The sequence below is a fragment of the Notolepis coatsorum genome (assembly GCF_963971535.1).
Source record: "Notolepis coatsorum genome assembly, chromosome: 17".
Classification (NCBI taxonomy): Eukaryota; Metazoa; Chordata; class Actinopteri; order Aulopiformes; family Paralepididae; genus Notolepis; species Notolepis coatsorum.
This window is the reverse complement of record NC_140181.1, coordinates 86318828-86345535: the sequence shown is the minus strand read 5'-3', so window position 1 is coordinate 86345535 and position 26708 is coordinate 86318828. Positions and strand designations below refer to the sequence as shown.

At 45.6% G+C, this 26708-nt stretch overlaps 2 protein-coding genes across 3 annotated transcripts in view; both read right to left on the bottom strand.

The window, feature by feature from the left end:
• Positions 1-19747, bottom strand: part of slc2a4rg (SLC2A4 regulator) — a 108090-nt gene extending 88343 nt beyond the window's left edge. For both annotated transcript variants that reach the window (XM_084333835.1, XM_084333836.1), the window contains exons 1-2: positions 19340-19747; positions 16790-17025 (exon numbers count right to left, since the gene is read on the bottom strand). In XM_084333835.1, coding sequence (XP_084189961.1) covers positions 16790-17025; positions 19340-19588 — 485 coding nt within the window. In that variant the 5' untranslated portion in view covers positions 19589-19747. The remainder of the gene's footprint in view (positions 1-16789; positions 17026-19339) is intronic.
• A 5063-nt stretch (positions 19748-24810) lies between these two features.
• LOC311244123 (uncharacterized protein) overlaps positions 24811-26708 on the bottom strand; it is a gene marked incomplete at its 5' end in the record, with an annotated part of 47493 nt that continues 45595 nt past the window's right edge. The window contains 3 exons of the mRNA XM_084333533.1: positions 24811-25416; positions 25485-25885; positions 25941-26209. Of these exons, the coding sequence (XP_084189659.1) occupies positions 25250-25416; positions 25485-25885; positions 25941-26209 (837 nt within the window). The 3' untranslated portion in view covers positions 24811-25249. The remainder of the gene's footprint in view (positions 25417-25484; positions 25886-25940; positions 26210-26708) is intronic.

The following is a 26708-nucleotide window of genomic DNA, read 5'->3' as shown; positions in this document are numbered from 1 at the left end:
TTATGGATCAGGGTAGGACCCAAGCAAGCCAGAATCTCACTACTACACTGTTCTCTTGTTATGGACACACACACACACACACATGCACGCTTCCCGCTCCTCCCGGAGGAACAAATAGTAAAGCGCTTTGGATAAAAGCACTATATAAATATAAATGCACTATTTACCATTTAATACAACAGAAACTGGGAGGTGTGTCCGGAGATCTTTTATATTTTTAGAAAAGCTCCACTTTTGCAGATCTCATCTCTGAGGGTCATTTTTCATTTCAACCTTTATTTAAAATCGTAAGCATCTGAGGTTTCCCTCATTTACAGAAACGACGATTGTACAGTACATAATAAAAACAATATTCACAGAAATTTAAACACCAGAGTAAAAATCTTTTTAAAACGTTTCAAAATAATTAAAAAATATCAACTAAAACAGTTACAGGTAGTCACACAATGGTCTGAAATCATATGTTTAAACATTCCAAGGGAAGGGAGAACCTCCAATTTCAGCGTGAGTTGAAGGACATTCCATGAGTTAACTCATGATAATTATTCATGATAATAATGATTATGATTATGATGGTGTGTGTGTGTGTGTGTGTGTGTGTGTGTGTGTGTGTGTGTGTGTGTGTGTGTGTGTGTGTGTGTGTGTGTGTGTAGGTGTGTGTGTGTGTGTGTGTGTGTGTGATGTTCAGGCTGCTGACTCAGGCCTGGGCTCAAGGTCAAGACATGAACTGTAATCAGTACTACTCAGCTGTGGTCAGTGGCCTGAGAGGAGAGGAGAGGAGGAGAGGAGAGGCGAGGAGAGAAGAAGAGAAGAGAAGAGAGGAGAGGAGAGGAGAGGAGAGGAGAGGAGAGGAGAGGAGAGGAGAGGAGAGGAGAGGAGAGGGGTCATGGCAGCAGCCAGCTGGTACTGTATTGGGTAAAGATTACACAACACACACAAAGAGCGAGAGAGAAGTCAGTGGCAAATGGAGAGATCAAACTCAGAGCAGCTTAGCACAGTGGGAATAAGGAGGAAAATCCAAAACATTCTTAATAAATTAAAAACAAACACAAGCCCTGACCACAACATAAACCCGATCAGCTATAAGTGCATTATCAAAACCCGACAAGAAACTCCCTTGGAAACAGACGCGGGCCACCGAGCGCAGTCAGACGTGTCAGTCTAACTCCCAACCAAGACTCCACGTTGGTCGCAGTCTGGACTGAATTAACTAACGCAGCTCGTCATCACAGAGTGGGTGACTTACGACGTATTATTACTTGTGTGTGTGCGCGCGTGTGTGTGTGTGCCCGTGTCCGTGGCGTGCACATACCGGTATGTGCATGCACATGTGTGTGTAGTCGTGTGTGAGGAATCAAGCCAAAAGGAAAGGGAGGTCTCTTGTACACGTTTGAAACACACTTAACCCTTTCACTACCACACTACCAAATGGTTAACCCTTTCACAACCACACTACAGAAGGTTAACCTTCTGTAGTGTGGTAGTGATAGGATTAACTCACTCCTTGAAATGTTGAATTGGCTGAACACTCGCCAGGGTCGTGACATGGACTGACTTTCCAACCACTTACGGAGCAGGGACCAGGTTTTGGAAGGAAGTCAAGAACCACTGAAGGGTTTGTTGTAGCTGTGGGCGTGTCCAAACGATCCTCTCCAGTTTAAAACGAGCCTCTGAGAACGAAGACAGCTGACAGGGGCCCTTTCTTTTGTTGTTGTCGTTATTAAATCTAATCTCTGCCTCCGGCGTCCTCTACTCAAACAATACTTGCTCCACTATGTGATGGAAACCACAAATGTTGAGCTTGTGTTCAGTGCAATGACACAGTTAAATGTCAATGGTTCAATCACCCTCATACCGGAACAAGAATTAGTACCGGAATCGATACCGGTACCTGGCGGTACCTTTTTCCGGTACTTTCATTATAACAAAAATTGTATTTCTGTTGTAAAACTAAACTAAAGTCTAAACTTCTCAATTTAAACATTGTTATCACACCACACAAACTAAAACCCCTCCCTACCTCCCTCTCCCAAACCGTTCCTACAAAGTTTTTTTAATGTTGCATGGTCAAAAAGAAAGAATTATTATTATAATTTTTTTTAATACCAACATTATCTGGCCATCCTCAGTAAATACTATCAAACTCCTCTGACCTCATCCGGTCTTTCCAAAGACAAGAGATGTCTTCACATTATTTCAGAGGTCGACCGGATGACCAGTTCTCGAGATGTGCATAATGTTTGTCATTCAACACTGAACACCGATGGGCAATATGCCCGCCTAGCATGAAGCCGATCAGATGAGCGGTCCTTGACATATGCGTAGGACAGACACGCACTATAGCGCCACCATCTGGCCAAATGGTACCAAATTCGACACTGCGTTCCCCTGGGTCCTCACCAATGCACCCGCGGAGCGCGAAGCCGACTGAATGAACGGTTCTCAAAATATGCAAAATAATATACAGACACGCACACAGAGATTCATTCCTTTATAAATAGATTAAATCGGAGTAAATGCAGCGAGGAAAGATTTGTAACGATGCTTGCCTCACTTACAAAGTTGTTATGCTTTCGCTGCCAACAGCAACATTGGTTGTGAACATTCCCATGACAAGCGCGCTATGGTCGTTTTCAGACCATACCAAATGTGGAAAAAACACTAAACTAAAACAAATCTGAAACAAACAAATAAAACAAAACGACGTTCAAACCTGCACGTGTCTACAAGGTCAACGTGTGCGTTTGAGACGAGAGAGAGACACAGTAAGACCGAGTGAAAGAGAGCGTTCACAGAACATCCTCTAATGGAGTTGGTGCTCCGTCCGGCATATCGTGCTGTGAGGGGAGCGGCTCCCTCCTACCTCCGGTCAATGGTCTCTAACTACACACCCTCAAGACCCCTACGCGCTGCTCTCTTCTCAGTCCTTGTTACACAATGGTGAAACGAACTTCCCACCAGTCAGGACAGCCTAAACCAGACAAATTTTCTGCCGTAGACTAAAAACACAACAATTTATTATAAATAAAAGAACCTTCGTACTGTCTTTGCTATTATGCATTTTTTTTGTACATTTTAAAGTTAAATGCATCAATCTGGTGCACTTTGAGAGCAAGATAAAGAGGCTAGATCTATGATGAACTTTGTGCTCAAAACACAAAATCGACTAGACTAGTGCTTCCCAATCCTCTCCTCGAAGCACCCCAGACGTTCAATGTATTTGTTAAATTCCACCACCAGCACACCTGATTCAACTTAACAAGCCCTTTATTAGTTGAATCAAGGTGTGCTGGTGGTGGAATTTAACAAATACATTGAACGGCTGGGGTGTCTCGAGGAGAGGTTTGGGAACCCCTGGACTAGAGCATACATTCGAGCCATCAAAGAAATGAAGCAAAAGTGGTTACCTGTGTTGAACTGGTTTATTTTTTAGAAAAAAAAATATATATAGTGGATTACTATTACGACTAATACCACTGCCAATACTACTGATACATCCCTATTGGCAAACTTTATATAAAAATAGTAAAAGATAAATAAATTAAAAAAGATAAAAAAAATTATAAAATTGGTTCATTATACAACTGTGGCGGGACTAATTAGACTGTGGTGGGCCGCCACAGTCTAGGACGGTAATTAATGGGAAACCCTGCTACTATGCACTCAACACTGCAGCACCCAAGTTTCAACACTCTTTGACGAACATTGTTACTCAGCTGAAAGAGTTGTACCCTCCCTGCTGACCTGTTGTACAGAACTTGTAAGTCATTTTGGATAAAAGCGTTCAGCTAAATGACATGATGAAATGTAAATGTCCCGCCAGAGGCCGACGAGGCATCGGCCCGGGGGAGGCTCGTCTGAGTCGTCTCCTCTGGATCTGAGGAGGATTCACTCTGAGACGGAGGAGCAGAGGGCAGAGGGCCAACAGAAGAAGGAAAAAGGGGTGGAGCGGAGGAGAGATAAAGAAGACATGAGGGAAAAAGAGGCTTTGGCTTGTTTAGTAAAAAAAAGGACAAGAAGGGTCACGCGACGTCTCCGCCAAGAAAGACGTCTTTACGAGGCGGCCGGCTTCAGCTCCGCTGTTCCGACGGGGGACTTCGACGTTAAAATGAAGCCGAGTCCAACTTTACTACGTTTGGAAGCTCTCTTTATTCTTTATGAGGAGAGGAGAGGAGGCGGCGGGACGGGCGAGAATGAAGAGCCGAAAGGAAAGAAAAGAGAGAGAGAGAATTATGAAAATAAAAAAAGGACGGAAGGTCAAGGTTTCAGAGGAGGCGCAAGGAATGTTGAGGACGGGACAAAAAAGAAAAGAGGAGAAAGGTGGGAGAGAGAGCGCGACGATGGACAGAGGAGGAGGAGGAGAGCCACAGAGCAGCTTCCGACGGTCTGAAGAAGAGGGGGGAGGGAGAGAGAGAGAGAGAGAGAGAGAGAGAGAGAGAGAGAGAGAGAGTCGTACTGAGGCTGACCTGGGGGCCTGTATCAGTTCCGCAACCGTTCCTATTTCCGGGGTAGGCCTGATTGGCCCCGACAGGCACGTGACCCGCCGCGGCCACGCCCCGCGGCAGCCCCAGGACGCGGCAACGAGGCTGCTGTGGTTCACCGCCGCTTTCCGCCTTCAACGCCGCAGAGTTACCATACGCTATACAATATACTATGCAATGTACTAATATACAATACGGCTCACTTTTCCCACTTCAATGACAGAGCCGCTGTTTAATAATATTGTCGCGGCGGAGCTCCGTCGCGGCAGCATTATGTAGCAGTAATCCTGCTTGTCTCTGGATCCTATGGTCCGTTTGTGACAAGTTCGATTCCCTTAAATTTTTAATTTTTATTTTTTTTAACGTGCATTGCACTATAGCATATTGTATATTGTATGGTACAGTAACGGTCTCTGGAGCGCAACAGTAAGAAGCATTTGCACTGCAACGCATACACCTTACTGTAAATTGTACCTCATCCCATTTCTGCTTTGCACTATAGCGTATTGTATATTGGTACATTGCATTGTATATTGTATGGTACAGTAACGGTCTCTGGAGCGTGCCAGCATTTGCACTGCAACGCATACACCTTACTGTAAATTGTACCTCATCCCATTTCTGCTTTGCACTATAGCGTATTGTATATTGTATGGTAACTCAGTTACTTCTATTCTGCATCGAACGCTGTACATATGTCTCTATACTATTTTATTTCATACAACAATGTATGCCTTTCAAATGTTAAATGATAAATGATTGCATGATACACACTGAAATAATCCTGCGCTCGCGCAAATTTGCTGCTGCGGGCGGCGTTGAAGGCGGCGGTGAACCACAGCAGCCTCGTTGCCGCGTCCTGGGGCTGCCGCGGGGCGTGGCCGCGGCGGGTCACGTGCCTGTCGGGGCCAATCAGGCCTACCCCGGAAATAGGAACGGTTGCGGAACTGATACAGGCGACCTGGGGGCCTTATGTAGGTGTGTATTAGCGTGGGTGAGCTAGCACCTAGCAGCTATAAAGCATTTAGCAGCACTGGGCCTGGAGTTGCGCAACATTAGCTTCTTCTCTGTGCCCCCCCCCCCCCCTTCTTTATTGGTCACAACAGCAGTGCACAGTAGGCAGGACCCAGTACATACTACTAGTAATAAACCGTGATGGCTTTTAAGACGTGGGAGTGGGTTCTGACTCTGTGAATGTTCGTCTGAGTCCGGCAGGGCAGCGGACAGAGAGGAGACGTCTGCAGGCGGAGAGCATTCCTTCCCCGCCTCCTCCCACACTCCCCCTTGTTATCAGACTGATTCCGCTTCTCACTCAACAGCAGAGATGATAATGTCCCGTTAGGCCGCAACACACACATAACACACACAAGTAACACACACAAGTAACACCACGTATTTCAGCCATTGGCTGGAGTTCCTTCAGGTCCTCATTAGCAATAGAGGATGAATTATTCGGGAGGAAAGCTGGAGGCTGGAAGATTTTTTTTTTTTTTTTTTTAAGGAAATAAAATAAAATGTTTCCTTTCTTTTGATGCCAGATCCTCGCTCATCTTTACTCCTCTGTGTTCCTCCTTCCTCCTCTGTGTTCCTCCTTACTCCTCTGTGTTCCTCCTTCCTCCTCTGTGTTCCTCCTTACTCCTCTGTGTTCCTCCTTACTCCTGTGTTCCTCCTTACTCCTGTGTTCCTCCTTACTCCTGTGTTCCTCCTTACTCCTGTGTTCCTCCTTCCTCCTCTGTACTCCTCCTTACTCCTGTGTTCCTCCTTCCTCCTCTGTGTTCCTCCTTCCTCCTCTGTGTTCCTCCTTCCTCCTCTGTGTTCCTCCTTCCTCCTCTGTGTTCCTCCTTACTCCTGTGTTCCTCCTTCCTCCTCTGTGTTCCTCCTTACTCCTGTGTTCCTCCTTACTCCTCTGTGTTCCTCCTTACTCCTGTGTTCCTCCTTCCTCCTCTGTGTTCCTCCTTCCTCCTCTGTGTTCCTCCTTACTCCTGTGTTCCTCCTTCCTCCTCTGTGTTGCTCCTTACTCCTCTGTGTTCCTCCTTCCTCCTCTGTGTTCCTCCTTCCTCCTCTGTGTTCCTCCTTACTCCTCTGTGCTCCTCCTTCCTCCTCTGTGTTCCTCCTTACTCCTGTGTTCCTCCTTCCTCCTCTGTGTTCCTCCTTCCTCCTCTGTGTTCCTCCTTCCTCCTCTGTGTTCCTCCTTCCTCCTCTGTGTTCCTCCTTCCTCCTCTGTGTTCCTCCTTCCTCCTCTGTGCTCATCCTTACTCCTCTGTGTTCCTCCTTCCTCCTCTGTGCTCATCCTTACTCCTCTGTGTTCCTCCTTCCTCCTCTGTGCTCATCCTTACTCCTCTGTGTTCCTCCTTCCTCCTCTGTGTTCCTCCTTCCTCCTCTGTGTTCCTCCTTACTCCTCTGTACTCCTCTGTGCTCCTTCCTCCTCCTCCATGCTCCTCCTTCCTCCTCCTCCGTGCTCCTCTTTCCTCCTCCGTAGCGACCGCTGGGTAGTGGGTACAGACCTGGGTAGTGGGTAGGGTACAGACCTGGGTAGTGGGTACAGACCTGGGTAGTGGGTACAGACCTGGGTAGTGGGTAGGGTACAGACCTGGGTAGTGGGTACAGACCTGGGTGATGCAGCACGTAGGTAAGACGTGTCAGATGCCTGCGAGCGAGCGTCCTGCACTGACCCCCACCAACCCTCCCTCCCCCCATGTCCAACTTCCCCTCCCCTCTCCTGTGACTCCATTCATCTGGTGTGACCCTTGACCTCTTGTCTGTGTCAGTGTGGGGGTGTTAACCCTTTGCGGTTGGGAGAAAAATGCTACCGTGTTATTTCGCTGTGTGTTTTTTTAGCTTGTATGCTATAATGTAGCTATGAACTGTATTACTACAATAATATGATCATATGAATGTATATTAATGACTGTACAATACAAAAGTGTGCCTCTACTACACAGGATGGATACAGGCTGCTCAGGAAGCAGGGTTACCCAGACCAGACCAGGGTGGGGGTAGGGATGGGGGTCTTGCCTCTGACCTTCACCAACCGCCTGTAATGTCTCCTTTGGGAGAGGAGGCTGCATGTCGGAGCGGTAGGGTGGGGGAGGGTGGAGCCTGTCCTGTGGGGGAGGGTGGAGCCTGTGCTGTCCTAACCTAACCTCAGTCAGTCAGTCCGTCAGGCTGACTCAGTGTTTTCATTCATGCTCAGTCAGTCTGTAACAGTATACCTGGCCGAGAAGAGATAACAGACAACTTTCCAAAACAACAACAACAACAACAACAACAACCCCCATCACCTGTTCATCAGAAACACGTTTTGGTTCAAACGTTTGAAAATTCAGAAATTCGTCGGATCCCACGTGAGATAAGAGTACTAACCGGTAGAACGAGCTCTGGTCAAGGGTGTGCATTTGTGAGAGGAGAGAAGAGGAGATAGAGAGAGAGAGAATGAGCGAGAGAGATAGATAGAGAGAGAGAGAGCGAGAGCAAGAGAGAGAGATCAAGAGCATGAGAGAGAGAGCGCGCGAGAGAGAGAGCAGACGGGTGGGATACAGCAGGTTGTGTCTGTAGTACTTGTGTGTAGGCTTAGGCTACATGTAATGTTGTTCCCTCCCTACTAGGGTTCTTGTTCAGGCTTGTCTGTAGGACAAAACACTACTGACCCACTTACAGCTGTGAGCTCAACGGGCCCCAGTGCCTCCTTTTACAACCGTGACAAGACAACGGTGTGAATGAACATGTGAAGCAATACACTCCTGGTGAGAGAGGCTGGCCTATGGTCACAGACTGCCAAACAAACCCCCATTTCAGCCGGTGGGGGGTGGGGGGGGGGGGGGGTGAGAGAGAGAGAGATGAAGAGAGATTCAATTAAATTCAAACCTTTATTTATTGTCGAAAAGGACAATTGAGGTCACCCTCATTTTCAATATCGTCGAGACTTACAGACATTTATTTCAATGCATACATTTTTTTACAATATAAAAATTATAAATAATATTAGCTATACACCTTTCACACATGGACCGCAGCCCGCATAAAATTAACATAGGCATAAAATGTGCATACAGTTGACAGAATAAAAGCAATGCATAAAGTGCGGACAACAATAGGTATAAAAGACAATAAAAGTAGTGCAATGTAGAACGTGCAGACATAAGAAGAGGCATAAAATAAGTACAGTGTTGCTCGAAGGCATGTGAACCTACCCCCGGAACAGCCAATCCCCCAAACACCCCCACACATCCCCATCCAAGACACACCTTCTGATAAAGCATGATGAGAGATGAGATGGAAAGAGAGAGATGAAGAGAGATGGAGAGAGATGAAAAAAGAGAGATGGAGAGAGATGAAGAGAGAGATGAAAAAAGAGAGATGGAGAGAGATGAAGAGAGAGATGAAAAAAGAGAGATGGAGAGAGATGAAGAGAGATGAAAAAAGAGAGATGGAGAGAGATGAAGAGAGAGATGAAGAGAGAGAGATTGAGGCCGCAGCTAATAATGACCAAATGCTCTTATGTAACGTTATGCAACCTTCGTTAGCGGGTGGCGACGGCGCGCGACGTGTTCTTGTGGTAGCAGGACACTGAAGAGGCAAACTAGCTAAAGGTCGACGTGTCGCGGAAAATGTGATGTTTCAAATCCGGTTAAGTCGGAGGAGCGAGGCTGGCAGGCAGCTGTGTTGGCTGAGAGGGATGGATTCAACTGGACACACCTGCACACCTCACGCAAACACACACAACATCTCACTCAGAGCTTCACAGCATGTTCAGTCTTGCTTGCATGTTCCCTGAGGACCCTTACTCGAGGCAGGGTGGCCGCACATGAACCTCTTGTGAGGAGAGGAAGAACACACACACACACACACACACTAGTTGACCCTATGGGCATAGGATGACCCATGGTCAGTTCATTTTAGGGCTGTCACGAGAAATGTTGTCGATTTGCATATTCATGATCGACACATCATATTAATTGTTGTTACTTGTATGCATTTTGTGGTGGAAATGTTCTCCCTCTCTCTTGTGTGTGTGTCATTTACTATAGGCTATATAGCACAGTGTGAGCTAACAATCAGGGTTGTCAAAGCTGATTAGCCTAATCCATGTCAAAAAGAGTCATGGATTAGGCTAATTAGCTTTAACAATCCTGATTCCTGAGCCTATTTTATTCAAAAGGAAGATATTGATTTAAAATATGTATACTATAGCCTATATATAAAAAAGATTTTTTTAATCGTATCTCCTGTGCTGGCACAAGCACTACCATAGCGTGGAGTGGAGAGATAACACACAATACATATAATAATTCATGGAGATATACTAAAAATCTATTTACAATTTGTGGCTGGTAGTTTTTAAAATCTAAAAAGTTAATTTTGTTCCTTGTTTTTCAGCATTTAGCTACAGGCATGGATACATTGTATGTAGGGATGCCCCGATCACGTTTTTGCCACCGATACCGATGGTCTTGAGCCATATCGGCCGATACCGATCCGATATTGATCGTTTTTGATATAAAAAATTATATATTATTTTATATAATTTTCTTTTTTTAATAAAATATATATATTATATAATCATACTTTTAGTTGTATTATCTGCGAGACATCGCCACCACACAACAAGTCAAAATGCTCGCTATCTGCAAACAGCTCCACTGTCTGTGTGTACTCGAGTAGCCTCCAGCTACGGCCAGGATTCTCCGGAGCTGCAGCTGGACCCTATTGATCACATTCAACATGCCCTCAGCTCGAATACGCATCGAATCAGTGTTATAAGACATTGATATCAGGAGCTATCTGTAGCTACTGCTAGCCGGCTATATAACGTTAAGACAACGCCTCAGTGAACTATTTAGTTTAATGGGACGTTTCGTTTTGAACAGTGAGGCTAACGTAAGCTAACGTGAGCCATCATGCACTACTAGACTTGCTGGAGCATTTGTTGATATCAGGAGCTATCAGTAGCTAGCCGGCTAGATACCGTTAGGGTTAGACAATGCCTCATCATGTATTAAACTAAGTGAATAGTTGACTGGGTCATTTTGTAACGGTAGCTAACGTTAGCTCACGGAGGTCCCAGTGTCCCACTAGACCAGGGGTGGGCAACTTTGTATATGGTGAGGGCCACAAAATGTCCACAATCAATCTGGGGGGCCGCATTGTTTATCGGCAGTCCCGCCAGTAGTACCCCATCACTCAAATAGCCCTAATAGTCACAAGGTATATAAACAATTATAATTTGTTGTAACTTTGTTTTTATTCCATTTCAAATGCATTTAGTAATGCAATTTCAACTTTATGAATTTATAAACAGCTGAATTTAAAAGTATTGCTGTGTAACCCCAAATATATACAAAAATTATCAATTATAATTAAGGCTTCTAATAAAATAAATGTATGAACTTAAAGCCCACTGCTCAACAAACACAAAGCAGCATTCCTGCTGCATTTCACTACAACAGTAAATCAAAAGTGCAATAATAAATGATTTTGTTAAATGTATAAACTTTTATCCTGCTACTAAACAAAACATTATAACACTGAAATGCATGTTATGGATATGAAGCACTCAGGAATGTTTTGTTTAGTAGCAGGATAAAAGTGTATACATTTAACAAAATCATTTATTATTGCACTTTTGATTTACTGTTGTAGTGAAATGCAGCAGGAATGCTGCTTTGTGTTTGTGTTATTAGTGTTATCTGAACACTACAAAAGTAAACAAGTAAAGTGCAAGTAAAGTAAAGTGCAATACTACATGCCTCCCATTGACCCTTTATCAAACTGGCATGACATTCACCCTCGCCCCACAGTGGGTCAATAATAATAATAATAATAATAATAATAATAATAATAATGGTCCCCTCTCTACACCTCTCCATCATCTCCCCCCCCCTCTCTACATCTCTTCATCATCTCTTCCCCCCTCTCTACACCTCTTCATCATCTCCTTCCCCCCCTCTACACCTCTTCATCATCTCCTCCTCCCCCCTGTCTTTAATGAGACACTTGTGGTCTCTCCATTTGGCGCACAATAGCAGGAATGTCAACTTCAATGTTTGTGCATGCAATCTGCATCAGATGAAATAATGTTTCATCCGACAGCCTGTTTCTCTACTTTGACTTGATGTGCTTCATGTTTGAGAAATTGCTCTCACATATGTATGTGCTCCCAAACATACTGGCCATAGAGAGGGCAAAGTCCCTGAGGAGTGGGAAGCGGGGCTCAGGTAGCAGTTTCCAAAACGAAATTCCCCTCTCATTTCTCTTTGCTTGAAAAAAAGGATCTGACTGTAGCTCGCACAGTTCAAGCTGCAACGGTGGGGGCTGCTCTGACACCGTAGTGGTGAGGGGGCCGGCAAACAGCGCTATCCGTGACTGCATGCCGTTGAAATCTTCAAACCGATCATTGAATTGCATTTGCAGTGTTTCAATGTCGCTCCTGTACTTTCCGACGGCTCAGCCATCGGATTTCTGTGTGTAGCTGCAAGTCGCCATAATCAGTGTCCATCTCTTCCAAAAAGGAGACAAACTTTCTATGGTTTAGTGACCTGTTGCCTCCACAAATTAGATTGGTAACCTTGGTAACCAAATCCATAACATGGCTGTAGTAGTCAAGCTTCTTGGCACAGAGAGCCTCCTATATTAAAAAAAAATAAAAACTATTTAACGACTCTCGCATATAATTTGACTACACTCGACTCGCATTGGTCATTATAGTGACCCACAATAGATGGAAATTATGTTAGCGAACTTACCTGATGTATAATGCAGTGCAGCATTGGACACTCAACGCCACTCTGCCTTAGAAGCCCGGCGAATTCTGTGTGTTTTCCTTTCATTGCCGGTGCTCCATCGGTAACAACAGCCGACAGTTTATCAAAACCCCCATATTGCTGCACGGCACTTTCAACAGCGTTTCATATGTCCACACTAGGGCTGACCCCTATTAGTCAAATAGTCGACTAATCGATCGAAAGGAGCCATAGTCGACTGCCAACTCTTCTTAGTCGAATACAATACAAAAAAATAATAAAAAAAAAAAAAAAAAAAAATTATATATATTGGCCTGGGGCCGCATGGAACGTCGGTGAGGGCCGCATGCGGCCCGCGGGCCGCCAGTTGCCCCTCCCTGCACTAGACTATACTAGTGTTTACAGTACACGGGTGCGGGAGGCGCTGGAGGAGGAGGAGGAGCAGACGCCGCTGCTCTCTCTGTGTGTCTGAGACAGAACTCAGCGAGTGAGATCTCCGCTCAGAATTGGATCATGTTTTTCGATCGGATTTGACGATCAGCGAAAATAAAGCATTATCACCGATCGCATATTTATATTATCGGCCGATAACGATCAGTGGCCGATTGATCGGGGCATCCCTAATTGTATGTAATGATAAACAATGTGATAGTAACAGGCGGGTGTTATATTATTTCAAGATAATAAAGTAGCTATATGAGTCAATAGATAAAAAGCAGTAATGGCATGTAGGTTACTCACCCTACTCATGTACAGTAGACATCCACACTACACAGCATTTATAGACATAAATAAACGTCATGGCTCATCTCCTACTCTGGGTATTCAGTAGGTGGTGTCAAAGAGGCAACTACCCATGTGACCTGAGGATACTAGTGAAACATTTTGAAATATTCAATTGCAAATATTTTTCTGGTAAATTCATTGTTTCGATTAATCAACCAAATGATTGACAGATGAATCGATAACAAAAAAATCTTTAATGACAACCCTAGTTAGTTTACACTGGATGTACACTGTGTGACTACTGTGAAGTCAAATATTATAGACCTGGTCTCATACTGTGGCAGGGTCCCATCTATCTAGACCTGGTCTCACTGTGGCAGGGTCCCATCTATCTAGACCTGGTCTCATACTGTGGCAGGGTCCTATCTAGACCTGGTCTCATACTGTGGCAGGGTCCTAGACCTGGTCTCATACTGTGGCAGGGTCCCATCTATCTAGACCTGGGCCCTCATGCATCAACGTGGACTTTGAACTTGACCTACTTCCACACGTAAGCACGGAATGTAGAACTAGCGTACGCACAGGGAAGTCGGCATTCATCACACGTGCGTACGCAGGCTCTATGGTCCTCCGTGTTGATGAATACCACTTTGTTCTACCGTCAATGCTCGTGCATGATTATCCATATATGGTCATGAAAATGAGGAAACACCCCCCATGGGATGTGAAATAATGGACCGACCCGAGCGGGACTCCGAGAAACTCCACGGAGAATTCACTGCTGTCGAACCAAGAAGACACTATCGCGTATTATGATTTATGGGATAAATAAAAGGCGGACTTGTAAACGGTGATGTCAGATATCAACGGCTCCCTAAGACCATTGCTGCAATTCTGCCTGGACAGCTCAAAATACTAATAAAGACCGTTCGTTGACCACTGTTTGGCGTTGGTTGTGTGTCATTATAACCGTGCTTGTAATATGAATGCCTTTATTAGTTGTGTTCGATTGGCTATATGATTTTTAGATGCATCTATTTTGTTGTCGGCTAATAAAGACCGCGCTGGAATATGACTGCCTTTTCCCGTGTTGTTTGATTAATACCCACGGATTAAAGTTCTCCTCAATTTTATTCCAAATCGCGATGGATCTCCCGTCAATTTTCTACCTGCTGCATATGATTTCTAGAGGCATACTACAATCTATTTTGATGTCAGTATTGGGTAGCCTATATAAACAATATAATACGAGAGCATATACAAGAACAATGAATCTCACTGCATGTATGATAGCCTGCCTTTCAATACATGAACTTGAATCCCATCATATACATAGTCTGTCCACTATAGTGTCATTGCAATGCGTTTTCTATTCTTTCTTATACAGTAAAAAGGGGGAAGAACACTATATTAATATGACTTGTATTCTGCTTACAGCTTCGAAGTTCCACTTGTTTCGTTTAACGTAAAGCCTTTTAAATATAATCAAAACGTTCCCGTGTTTCTGCGGTCTGCGCAGAATAATAACGAGTTGAGCTTTATGATTTATGATGAATTGAAAATGGGGGACCCTGATGTAAACAAGACGAAAGTTGGTCTGCATCCCCAATTAACAATTGTATGTACTGAGCTGTACTGTACTGTACCCATTCTGCAATCTGTTAATAAACTTTTCAATCAATCAATCAATCAAGCTACGCGGAGCGCAGTCAGTCAGTAGCCTACACCCCGTATATTCCGATAACGCTATATAAACCATGCTGCATTCATTCTGAGAGAAAGATCTATTATTCCAAATGCTATTTATAGGGTTTTGACCATAATTACACTACTGTTGTTATTCTACAATGAACTATAATGAACTACGGTTCGTACAGAACATGCCGGTGTTATTATGCACAGAAGCTCATTTCCTTGTTGTAATAATATATTCTACCACTGGGAGCTAGGTACGCCAGGTCTGAAATGTGCGTAGATGTAAGCACGAAGTCAAGTTCAAGTTGAAGTTGATGAATCCCACTCTTTGCTTAGAAATGATCGTACGCACAGGGTAAGCACAGATCTGTGCGTAGAACACGTTGATGCATGAGGGCCCTGGTCTCATACTGTGGCAGGGTCCTATCTATCTAGACCTGGTCTCGTACTGTGCCAGCGTCCTATCTATCTAGACCTGGTCTCGTACTGTGCCAGCGTCCTATCTATCTAGACCAGCTCTGGCTGCAGGATTTAATCACAAGCACTTTGCAGTGCTCTACTGCTACAGAGCATTTTGGTTAATATATAACCACAGCCACACTAACACACACACACACAGCGAGCAAGAAAGATAGAGAGAGGTGTAGAAGACGACTGTAGATATTGGGCTCTGCCTATAGCCTCTCCCATACCCCTTTGCTATAGGTCCCCAGAAGGCTAGGCTTGTCTCTGCAATGCATTTTCTACTGTGTGTGTGTGTGTGTGTGTGTGTGTGTGTGTGTGTGTGTGTGTGTGTGTGTGTGTGTGTGTGTGTGTGTGTGTGTGTGTGTGTGTGGCCTCATCGGATGACTATCAAACACAGAGGGTCCTGTAGAACACATTAAGGTGTGTGGGTGCACTGTGTCACAGTGACATGGAACAATGGTAACAGATCAAGCCTCTGCTAACTGCACTGCACATAAACCAACATACAACACACACACACACACACACACTCACACATTAAAGCTTGTGGTCTTCCTGCGCCATGCAGAGGTCCAGACACGCAGATATATCCACACAGGCCTAGCCTGGCACTGGAGATAAGGTCATAGGGGAAAGCATTAGGCTGAGAAATAGTCTAACATGCCTCTAAGAGCCAGTCAACAAACACACCCAAAGCTAGTCTGGCACACCAGCTAAACGCATTATCGGTAAACAACACCAGCGTGGCCAGTGGCCACTTTGTCTCTCTGCCCCTTGTGTCATCTGATGGGCAATCCTGGCTCCCCCAAGCATATTTTAGAACTATTCTGGATGGAACAGCAAACATGTGGTTGGCTGACCGGTACGCACAACGTTCACCGGCCCAAACCACACCATTCACATTCAGGAACATGGTATCTAGATTTAAAAGAGTAAAAGCACACCATGTCCAACACACCATGTCCAATGCCTTAAATTATGCCAGATCTCTCCCTGGATCGCCCAGTGTGGACGTTTTATAACATTGGAAAGAAGCAAATAGCCGTAATCACACAAACAGATCATATGGTCGTGAATCTTTTTCAAAGTGTTATGGACCGTGGTTGTACATCTATGCAGATCTAATCCAGAGACCAAGGCAGAGTCTTGGCTACGAATCTAATCCAATCACTGTGTCGTTTGGATGTTATTTTATTCTCTTACTAAACCCTGGTCAGAACAACCATCCATCAACAGAACGCGCTGAAGACTAGGGCTGAATAATATATCAAATGAATTTAGCTAAATAAAAGAATGCAATATCGATATCACGAAGACTGCATTTTTAAATATTTTTATAAACACATAATAAATAAGAAAGAGAGATCGAGGAGAGACCTAGAAATTATATAGGTCCATAATACAAGAATGGTTATTATCACTGGGAAATCCAATAGAAAAGCTATAGGTCCATAATACAAGAATGGTTATCACTGGGAAATCCAATAGAAAAGCTATAGGTCCATAATACAAGAATGGTTATCACTGGGAAATTCAATAGAAAATGCTATAGGTCCATAATAGAAGGATAATTGGAATTACAGCATCAGAGTAATACACGTATATATAGCAGGTAAATGAATTCCAAAAGACAGAAAACAGCTTTAAGTGACGTGGCGGAGAGCTGTAGGTTGAGAACCGTACCTGTGTCTGGGGACGGGGATGTGAGAGGAGGGGAGGGGCTGACTCTCCTCGGGTGGCACCTGTGTTGCCTGGAAACCATTGGCCAGCTCCACCCGCTCCCCCGGGGTCCTGATGTCCGAGTGCATGAAGCCGCCCGGCAGCTGCCCGCTTGTGGTCAGGCAGCGCGTGGGACTGGCTCTCTTCAGGACCCCAGTGGGACCCGTGTCTCTCTGGTCCTCCAAGCCGCCACAGGCAGTCTGAGAGAGGGACACCATCACAGCAGTACGTGACACACTAGAACTACACATGTTGATCCTCTCGGGTACTCAGGTAGAGAGTACAGAATATTAAACACTTCGCCAACAACAACTTTGAATGGGTGCCGTGTGTTGGAGGGTGGTGGAATATTTACATATCTGACATGTACACTCTGTTATTTATATGTTCAGCATGTGCTAAATTTTTTTTATCTGAAATGAGACATTCTAATAGTCTGCCCCCCCCCCCCCCCCCTCACAAGCTCCATGTAACATGGAAGTGCAGTGTTCTATGCATGTCAACAGACAATAAACATGCTTTACAGTAGATTCTCACCTTAACACTTTCAGTGCCAGCCATGCGGGGCGCTAAAGGGCTCCGTATGCCAGCATCCACTTCAATGATAGAACTCTCATATTTGCAAACGCATAAACTATGTCTTAAATTATGGCTATGTGTCTAATCTGGCCGTCGCTTATCAATGACTTGTTTGCAGTCAACATTGTCGAAACGGATTATATATATATATATTTTTTTTTTTATCTGTTCATTTCCGTTTTATACCATTTTGAAAAACGCAAATTATTTTAAGTTTCAGAGAAATATCATTAATAAAATGTTCGGCCTATTCATGAATCGTTTTCAAATAAACGCTAGATAATCGATAGTGTATGTGTGTACTTATGCACGCTATATAAGCGGGCTGAAAAATCGAATCTCTTATTTCCTGATCTCGCACACACACACATGGCACACGCTGATATCTCTGTGAAAAAAGTTCTGATTATCCTAAGACTGGTAAAAATAGATTCCTTACCTCAGATCAGATGTTCTCCAAAAAGATTATTCCAATTCCTGATCGCCATTCCAAATATCGATCGCGTTTATTGATCCAACGCTGGATACTGGAAATATGTATTCCACGCTGTTTTGGGGCTCGGAAATTACTTGGATCCTCTCGGGTGGCTTGCCCGAGAAGTAAAATGAGGAAGCTGGATTCCCCCCCCCCCCATGTGTTTTGTTTCAATCCATTCCAAAGGGGTGCAGTACCACAGGGAGACGATAGGGGGCGGTATTTTCCCGATGGAGCTCAGAGAGTTTGCAGCACTAACGTGAGACTAGATTGATGAAATATGAATTCAAATCGCTAATAAAAAAAAGCGAGATTTATCATCGCTGGCACTCAACGGTCGGCATGAACTAACTATAAATCTCGTCGCTGCCACTCAATGTGTTAATCACAAATGCATACAAATAAAAAACAACAGAAGGAAACGTGTAGGGTTAATAGCCAGAGTGAGCCATGCACATCCCGACGTGGCACACCGGGGTGCTTTTGAGCAGCTTTTTGTGTTGTTAACCCTTTCACTACCACACTACTAGACGGTTAACCCTTTCACGACCACACTTAACCGCCTGTAGTGTGGTCGTGAAAGGGATTGATTGATTGAAACATTTATTAACAGATTGCAGAATGGGTACAGTACAGTACAGCTGAATACATACAATTGTTAAGGGGATGCAGACCAGAGAAAGACTTTCGTCTTGTTTACATCAGGGTCCCCCATTTTCAATTCATCACATCAGGGTTTAACCTTCTGTAGTGTGGTAGTGAAAGGGTTAATATCTTGCAATTGAAAGTGGGATAATGCAGTGAGTGACCATTATTTCGCCATGCATAGCCCACTGCGGCTGCGCGTCCTGGAAAAACAACAACAGTAGAAACTTGCTTCCTTCCCCTCGAAGCCCTAAGAGATGCCTCCTCCTCCAGTCACTATGGACCACTGCACTTCCGCGTTACATGGAGCTCGTGGGGGGAGTCAAGGCTCTAATCAACATTAATTCATGCCCCCCCCCCACGCTCTCCCATGAGCTCAAAATACCGGAAGTGTTGCGGTGGTCTATTCTATAGGCGAGGGGGGAGGCAACTAGTTTGGAGTCTCTGCCTCACTTTCCTTTAACATTTGAACATACTATGATCCGCCATTAAAACTATATGTGAGACTAACTGACTTGATGAAATGATCAAGAAAAACGACTTAAAAAAAAGAAAGAAAGAAAAAGTAACTGCTTCAAGCAACAGCGGTCGCTCTGCGGAAGAGTTTAGATCTCGCCTAAATGTGCAAACGTAATAATAACATGGATTGAAATGGACACATATTATATCATCACCATGTCAATGACATGATACATTGAAGATACGATTAAGACCGGTTTATAATGCCGCCGTGTAACTGTTCGGTGGGATTTTTTTTTTTTAATCCACGATACCGTGCCGCCCCACACTTGGCGTCAACAACAAACTGCACTTACTTTTATTATGTCGTGCAAAATGTCCCCTCGTCGCGAAGACGATTCATTTCCTCTGAGAACGATGATGTCCTCCCTCCTCCTCGCAGCACCGTCCCTCGCGGATCCACCGGCGTCCACAACGAACGTGTACAGGACGGATCCCGGTGCGGGAGTCCCGGTGTCGCGGACCGGCGCGGAGCAGAACTGTATGGAGGCGCCGCCGAACCGGATTCCAACAGACGACTTGTCCAACATACGCTTTGAATTCATATTTAGGCAGGAGGGACAAGTGCGACTAAAGAAAGGAAACCAGCTTTCTATAGATTTTAGTGCAAATGGCTGGAATTAGATACATTTATATCAGGATTGTCTTGTGAATCGACAGACCTGCGGTATCTGTATCTTACCTCTATTCTACTGTACATAAAGTTTCGCACCACCACCCAGGGCACCCATAAAAGATTCTTTTCGCCTCTTTCCTCCACAAGAATGCCACGCCCCCTCCGATTCACTCCTATTGGTCCTCGGAATACATAAACATTCCATTTGGGCACGCGTCCATCGAATGGCGACCGGGGATTGGCTGGTTGAGCCGTCAATCACTTGTTTCCCTTCAAGTAATGTGGGGGTGTGTCGCTCCGTTTTACCGGCCGGTTTTTTCGAGGACGAGAAAAAGGAAAAACAGCCTCCAGCTGCTTCAGCCCCGTGTTGTTGTTGTGCCTTTATTGTGCTGAGCAGATCTGCACTTATAACGTTACTGGATTATCCCTCTTGTCATTAAACGTGATAGATGATAATATATATATATGTATATATAATATATATATAATATATGAACTGGGTATTTAATAATTGGCGAGATTTTAAAAGATTTCTGCACGTTTAAAAGTTCGCCAATTATTAAATCCCCAGTTCATATATTATGCGTAATTTACCATGGCCCATGTATGTATGGTAGCGTCTTTAATTAATTCTTTATTTTACGCATGCGCCCAGCGGTTTTACGAAGTTATAGAAATAGGACTTTGTTACTACAGAGTTATTAAGGGACGGTTGTTGCTTTTGTTGCAATAACAGGCCCTTTTTGCTAGTATTAGGCTACATATATGGCATATGAAGCTAGCTTTCTCCCAAACAGCGAGATATATCAAGTGATTCACATTATTTTTTAGTTTTGATTGATTGATTGAACATTTTATTAACAGATTGCAGAATGGGTACACTAGTACAGCTCAATACACACAATTGTTAAGGGGATGCAGACAAAGACGTTCGTCTTGTTTACATCAGGGTCCCCCATTTTCAATTCATCATATGGGGCATAGTAGGGCTACTTTATTGTAAATTAATAAACAACAATGTGGTGCAGTGTTGAATTCTTGTCGAGGCCAGTCGACTATGTGTGGAGTAGCCCTAGTCATCATGGGCCTTGGACTGTTGAAATGTAACATGGTGGAACCACTTATAGGCACAAATAAACACACACGTTTTGATGTGCTACTTTATTAGAAAAGTAAAAACTCACGTTGATATTTTATGAAGGATAATATAAAACATTACAATCTTTTGCATATCTGCACTGTCACACTATATATAGGTAGATTTTAGTTGTATTATTATTTATTTTATTTTTCAACTAAACCCTGTGTCGGCTTAACAAACATACAACATTGGCCACAGCTGTCACAGCAGTGTTGGCCCCCATAATCATATTTGAAGACAATTAACAAACAATATCTGTGTCTGCATGGAAAGCCTGCATTTTTTTTAATATCCATAAATCACATGTCTGTGATAATCATCACTTCACCCACCAAATAAACTGTATATATCGTATTTTACATCTGAACAACATCAGAACAGCAATAGACTATTGTTATATATAGAGTTTTTTAATAATTTTTTTTATATATATTTTTTTACACATTTAGTATATCGTCGTCATACTGTATTTATCTGTGCAACTTAACATCTGTCTTGGTCAATGTGTTAACAGCGTTCAACAAAATATATTATATCAGTGCATTTTCACAGAAGAAGTAAAAGAACGTGACACCTAATAGTGACCGAAGAAGAAGAAGAAGAAGAAGAAGAAGAAGAAGGAATGATGTCGATATTGTTCGAGGGAAGCTCCAGCCTCAGAGCCTGTTAAGCATCTCAGCTGTTAGCCATCTCTCATCCCAGACAGTGGCTGAGCCGTTGGTGCGTCGGGTGATGGGAGAGACTGAGGTTGACCCCCCTGTCTCTGCCCCACCCCCACCTCCATATCAATCCCCAATACCCTCAGCAGTAGGCCCCTCCCCTGCACAGTGGGAGTGGAGGAGAGAAAAGTGAGGACTGTGTTGTGAGGAGGATGGAGGGAGCGGGGGAGGGAGGATATATCGAGACGTGCCAAGTGGAAGCAGTGCGTGTGCCTCCTCCCTCCCAACTGGCAACCGTCCGGCATGGCTCAAGGTTGCAGTATGTGACTGTGTGTGTGCGCGTGTTCATGTGCATGCACACGCATGTAGAAAGGAGGAGGGTCCGTTGACTCCTTTTGCAGTGATCCTCATCCAGCTTTATGCCCCCCGCCTCCTCTGATTCTCCCTCCCCCACCTCTCTCTCTCCTTGCTCACTCCCTCTCTCCCCCAGAGCAGAGGATAAACAACACGTTGCCTTCAACCCCTAGTGGTTTCTCTCTCTCTTGGTTGTCTCTTTGGAACATTGAATGGTACTTTTCATCCCATGATAAAACAATACAACAGAAAGATTAACAACAAGAGAGCAATTAAGGTACCACAATATTTCTGTTTTCACTTCTTTTTGTCAAAACATGCAACGTTTTTTTCCCCAAGCAGGAGGATTTGCACCAACAACACAAGTAGTTTCCATGGCAGTGGCATAAGCTATTTGAACATACAGCATCGTAAATAAGTAAGAAAAAATAAAACAGTGCATTAAGAAAATACAGAGTGCATTTTTTTTCTTCTTCTTTTTTTTACACACTTGTACTGTACACAGTACACACACAGTACCATTTCTAATTGACCTATCTCAAACCCTGCCCTCTTTTTCTCAATCCTCCAATCGCAACCGTGGCTTCCCCCGGACTCGACAGTTGCGATTGGAGGATGGAGAAAAGAGGGCCGGGGTTTGGATAGATAGGTAGATGGATTCCTTGTGGGACTGCTCTTCCTACACGCTTCCCTTTGCTCCGCGTGGGTCCCGCCCGGTCGCACCAGTGAGATCACAATATATCCTTCAGCCCCTCGGCACCTGGAGCTCTTCACCTCATTCTCCCCATGCAGCCCTTTATTAAGCCTCTAATGTTGTGCTTTCCTCCTCCGTCCCTTCTTTTTTTACTGTTCCCCCCAGAGTTACATGGGAAAGAAGCTGTTTACCATGGAACAGAATTGGGAATGGAGGGAGGGGGGAGGAGAGAGGGTGAGGATGGCAGCTTTCCAAAAGGAAGGCTCGCCGGTCATTTCTATGCCCAGGACTTTATTTTCCTTGGATTTCAAGCCTTCCATCGCTATTTCAACTGCCAGACTCCAGCCTTGAGAGCAGGAGGAGCGAATCAGTGCCTCGCTCGACGAACGCCCTTTACTGCACACTGCTGTGCAGCTGTCCAGTACAGCCCATTACAGTGGCCATAAAAACAAATGTTAACAACGGCGGCAGTAGAAATGACACATTAACTACATGGGATGAAGCATCCCTTGTTAATTTGGCTAATTTTCTTTATCTCCAGACAGACTAAAGGTCTTTGTGTTGTGAAATTGCCTGCCCCAGTGCCCCATGCGCCCTGTTCGGTTTGCTTTGCCCCATAACTCTTCCAACTCTCTGTGTGTGTGTGTGTGTGTGTGTGTGTGTGTGTGTGTGTGTGTGTGTGTGTGTGTGTGTGTGTGTGTGTGTGTGTGTGTGTGTGTGTGTGTGTGTGTGTGTGTGTGCGTGAGCGTGAGTGTGTCATCATCACCCCTCAGGCTATAGATGAGTTGCCAAAATCCGAGACTGAATAGTTTGTTACACTTAGAACTACGGATGCACCGTTTCAGTGGGTGATATCCGCCTTGTTGACTGCCGTCGGCCTGTCGGCAAATAAGATAACATTCAAATAAGATAACATTCACCGATGGCCGATGATTATCTGTGCCGCGTCAATCTTGCGCTGGCAAAATGTTATGTTGGTTAATTGTGGTGTGCCCCGGGAGAACAGTGGCCCGCTGCCCGGCTGCAGACCGGGAGAGGAAGCCACTGTCTGGACGGGTCTCCGCTGCCCGGCTGCAGACCGGGAGAGGAAGCCACTGTCTGGACGGGTCTCCGCTGCCCGGCTGCGGACTGGGAGAGGAAGCCACTGTCTGGACGGGTCTCCCGCTGCCCGGCTGCAGACCGGGAGAGGAAGCCACTGTCTGGACGGGTCTCCGCTGCCCGGCTGCAGACTGGGAGAGGAAGCCACTGTCTGGACGGGTCTCCGCTGCCCGGCTGCAGACCGGGAGAGGAAGCCACTGTCTGGACGGGTCTCCGCTGCCCGGCTGCGGACCGGGAGAGGAAGCCACTGTCTGGACGGGTCTCCGCTGCCCGGCTGCAGACCGGGAGAGGAAGCCACTGTCTGGACGGGTCTCCGGCATGACGCCAGAGGGCGACAGGTGCTGTGTGTACGTGTGGTTTGGTACAACCGGTATCGGACTAAATGTTATTTTAAAACATGGGCATCGGCCCAGAACTTCACAATCGGTGCATTCCTACTTATGATTAATCCGATGATGCAGCAGTTGTTGAGTTTTAACCTCAGTGAGTCATAATGGTCGACTGTTAATAGCTGGTAATACGGAGCGGGTGGCACACTGGCAGACTAGCACAAGGGTGCAACGGAGATGGCAGTTTTTGACTCAGGCCGCACAACGGTTCAGACAGAAGTTAGAACCTATATGAGAATAAAGCAGGAAAGCCCCGTCTGCCCAGCAACAGACCAGTGGCAGAGCAGGAACACAGAGAGAACCTGTATCAGATGTTTGTCCAGGGAGCGCTAAGCACAGCAAATCTCTCTGACATCCATCTGCTCATATTACATAACTTCCCCCACACTGAGGTGTGTGTGTGTGTGTGTGTGTGTGTGTGTGTGTGTGTGTGTGTGTGTGTATGTGTGTGTGTGTGTGTGTGTGTGTGTGTGTGTGTGTGTCTGTGTGTCTGTGTGTCTGTGTGTGTGTGTGTATGTGTATGTGTGTGTGTGTGTGTGTGTGTGTGTGTGTGTGTGTGTGTGTGTGTGTGTGTGTGTGTGTGTGTGTATGTGTGTGTGTGTGTGTGTGTGTGTGTGTGTGTGTGTGTGTGTGTGTGTGTGTGTGTGTAGCTCTTGCCTGGGCGACAATAGCAAACAGTCTGCCTCAGTCTGCCTCTGCCTTTGACACAGCCAGGTTCCTTGCAGTGTTGCAGAGTCAATAGAACCACCTGGTCATGGTCTTCTCATATCTATTGTATGTCAGCATTTGTGTTTTACATGCACAACAACATTTACTTGTACAGTTCACGTGTTAAAGTGTGTCCTTGTAATTTTCAGGGGTGTGTGTGTGTGTGTGTGTGTGTGTGTGTGCACGTGTTCTGTACAACGACACATGCTTTTTTTTAAGGGTACCGTATTCATATAAAAATAAAGATATCATGGAAAATGACACACAGACAGGTGAGGAGGACGGTCAGTGACATGGTGAGCTGAGGACGTACGTATGCTCCTGTCCTTTTGTCAGAACACACTCGGTCCATTTGATTTGGACTGGATTTTAGGCTGGTTCTGTGGTACAGACCAATCACAGGTCTGGATCTGGAGACCCTGTTTTAACCTGATATCAAAACAAACGGCTTGTCCCCAAGCGGTTCTCGTTGTTTCTATGTACAGCAGACCGTCATAACCGCGTGCCGAGCGTAGACTAGGTTCTGGGCCCCGTTCAGCACCACCGGCTACAGGCCCGTAACGTACATCTCCATCCCGTCGTTGAAGGTGAATATGGTGGTGGTGCTGGAGTTGTTGGCGCCCTGTTTCACATCGCTTATGTTCTCATAGAAGTTCTCCCCACCGGGCAGGGCCCTCGGGGGCGGGGGTGGGGGACCTGCACCCTGAGGTGCCCCTGTTGGTGGCTGCTGTGGTGGCTGTGGTGGCTGCTGCAGGGGCTGTGGTGGCTGGGGTGGTGGTTGCTGTGGTGGCTGTGGTGGCTGTGGTAGCTGTGGTGGCTGTGGTAGCTGTGGTGGCTGGGGTAGCTGTGGTGGCTGTGGTAGCTGTGGTGGCTGGGGTAGCTGGGGTAGCTGTGGTGGCTGGGGTAGCTGGGGTAGCTGTGGTAGCTCTGGTAGCTGTGGTAGCTGTGGTAGCTGTGGTGGCTGGGGTGGCTGGGGTAGCTGTGGTAGCTGTGGTGGCTGGGGTAGCTGTGGTAGCTGGGGTAGCTGTGGTAGCTGTGGTGGCTGGGGTAGCTGTGGTAGCTGGGGTAGCTGTGGTAGCTGTGGTAGCTGTGGTGGCTGTGGTAGCTGTGGTGGCTGTGGTAGCTGTGGTAGCTGTGGTGGCTGTGGTGGCTGTGGTGGCTGTGGTGGCTGTTGCTGCTGCTTCTGGGGCGTCGGGATTGGCTGCTTCTTCCTCTTCAGAGTGGCAGTAGCGGCCAACGTGCCGTTACTGGTCGCCGCCCTCTCGCGTCTCCGGTGGGGGTCGACGGTGGTGTACGAGGGGTCGGCCTCGGACGCCACACAGGTGGGCCAGGACCGGTCCCCTGCCGGCTCGTAGCAGGGCTCCTCGTGGGAGCGCGCCGGGCCCTGGACCCCTCTACCTTGGCCCCTCCCGTTCTCCCCCCCGAAAGAGCGGGGAAGGGTCTTGGCTCCGTCCATGGAAGGCTTCTTCTTCTGTTGTTTACACACAGTGGAGTAGGTGTCTGCGATCTGAGAACACACACACACACACACACACACACACACACACACACACACACACACACACACACACACACACACACACACACACACACACACACACACACACACACACACACACACACACAGGAAGACAGCAGACTGGCATATGAGAGGCTGGCATATGGTGTCAACAGCCCAACATTATAAGATAAGATAAGATAAGATAAGATATTCCTTCATTGATCCCCTTGGGGAAATTCAGGCATCATAGCAGCAGGGAGGGGGGGGGGGGTACAGGTATGGGCAGGGTAATAGTAGAAAGACATAAATATAGGCAATAAAGTTATAGTATACAGTAGAAAGTAAAAATAGGCAGTGTAAACAATATAATTAACTCTGAATATACGCATATTAGCAAGTAGGCAGTGTAATCAAAGGTGCAGATGAGGGTCTGTATCAGTTATACACTATAAAAAAATTATATTTTTTTCACAGGAAATTCACTGTATTATTTTACAGATTACTT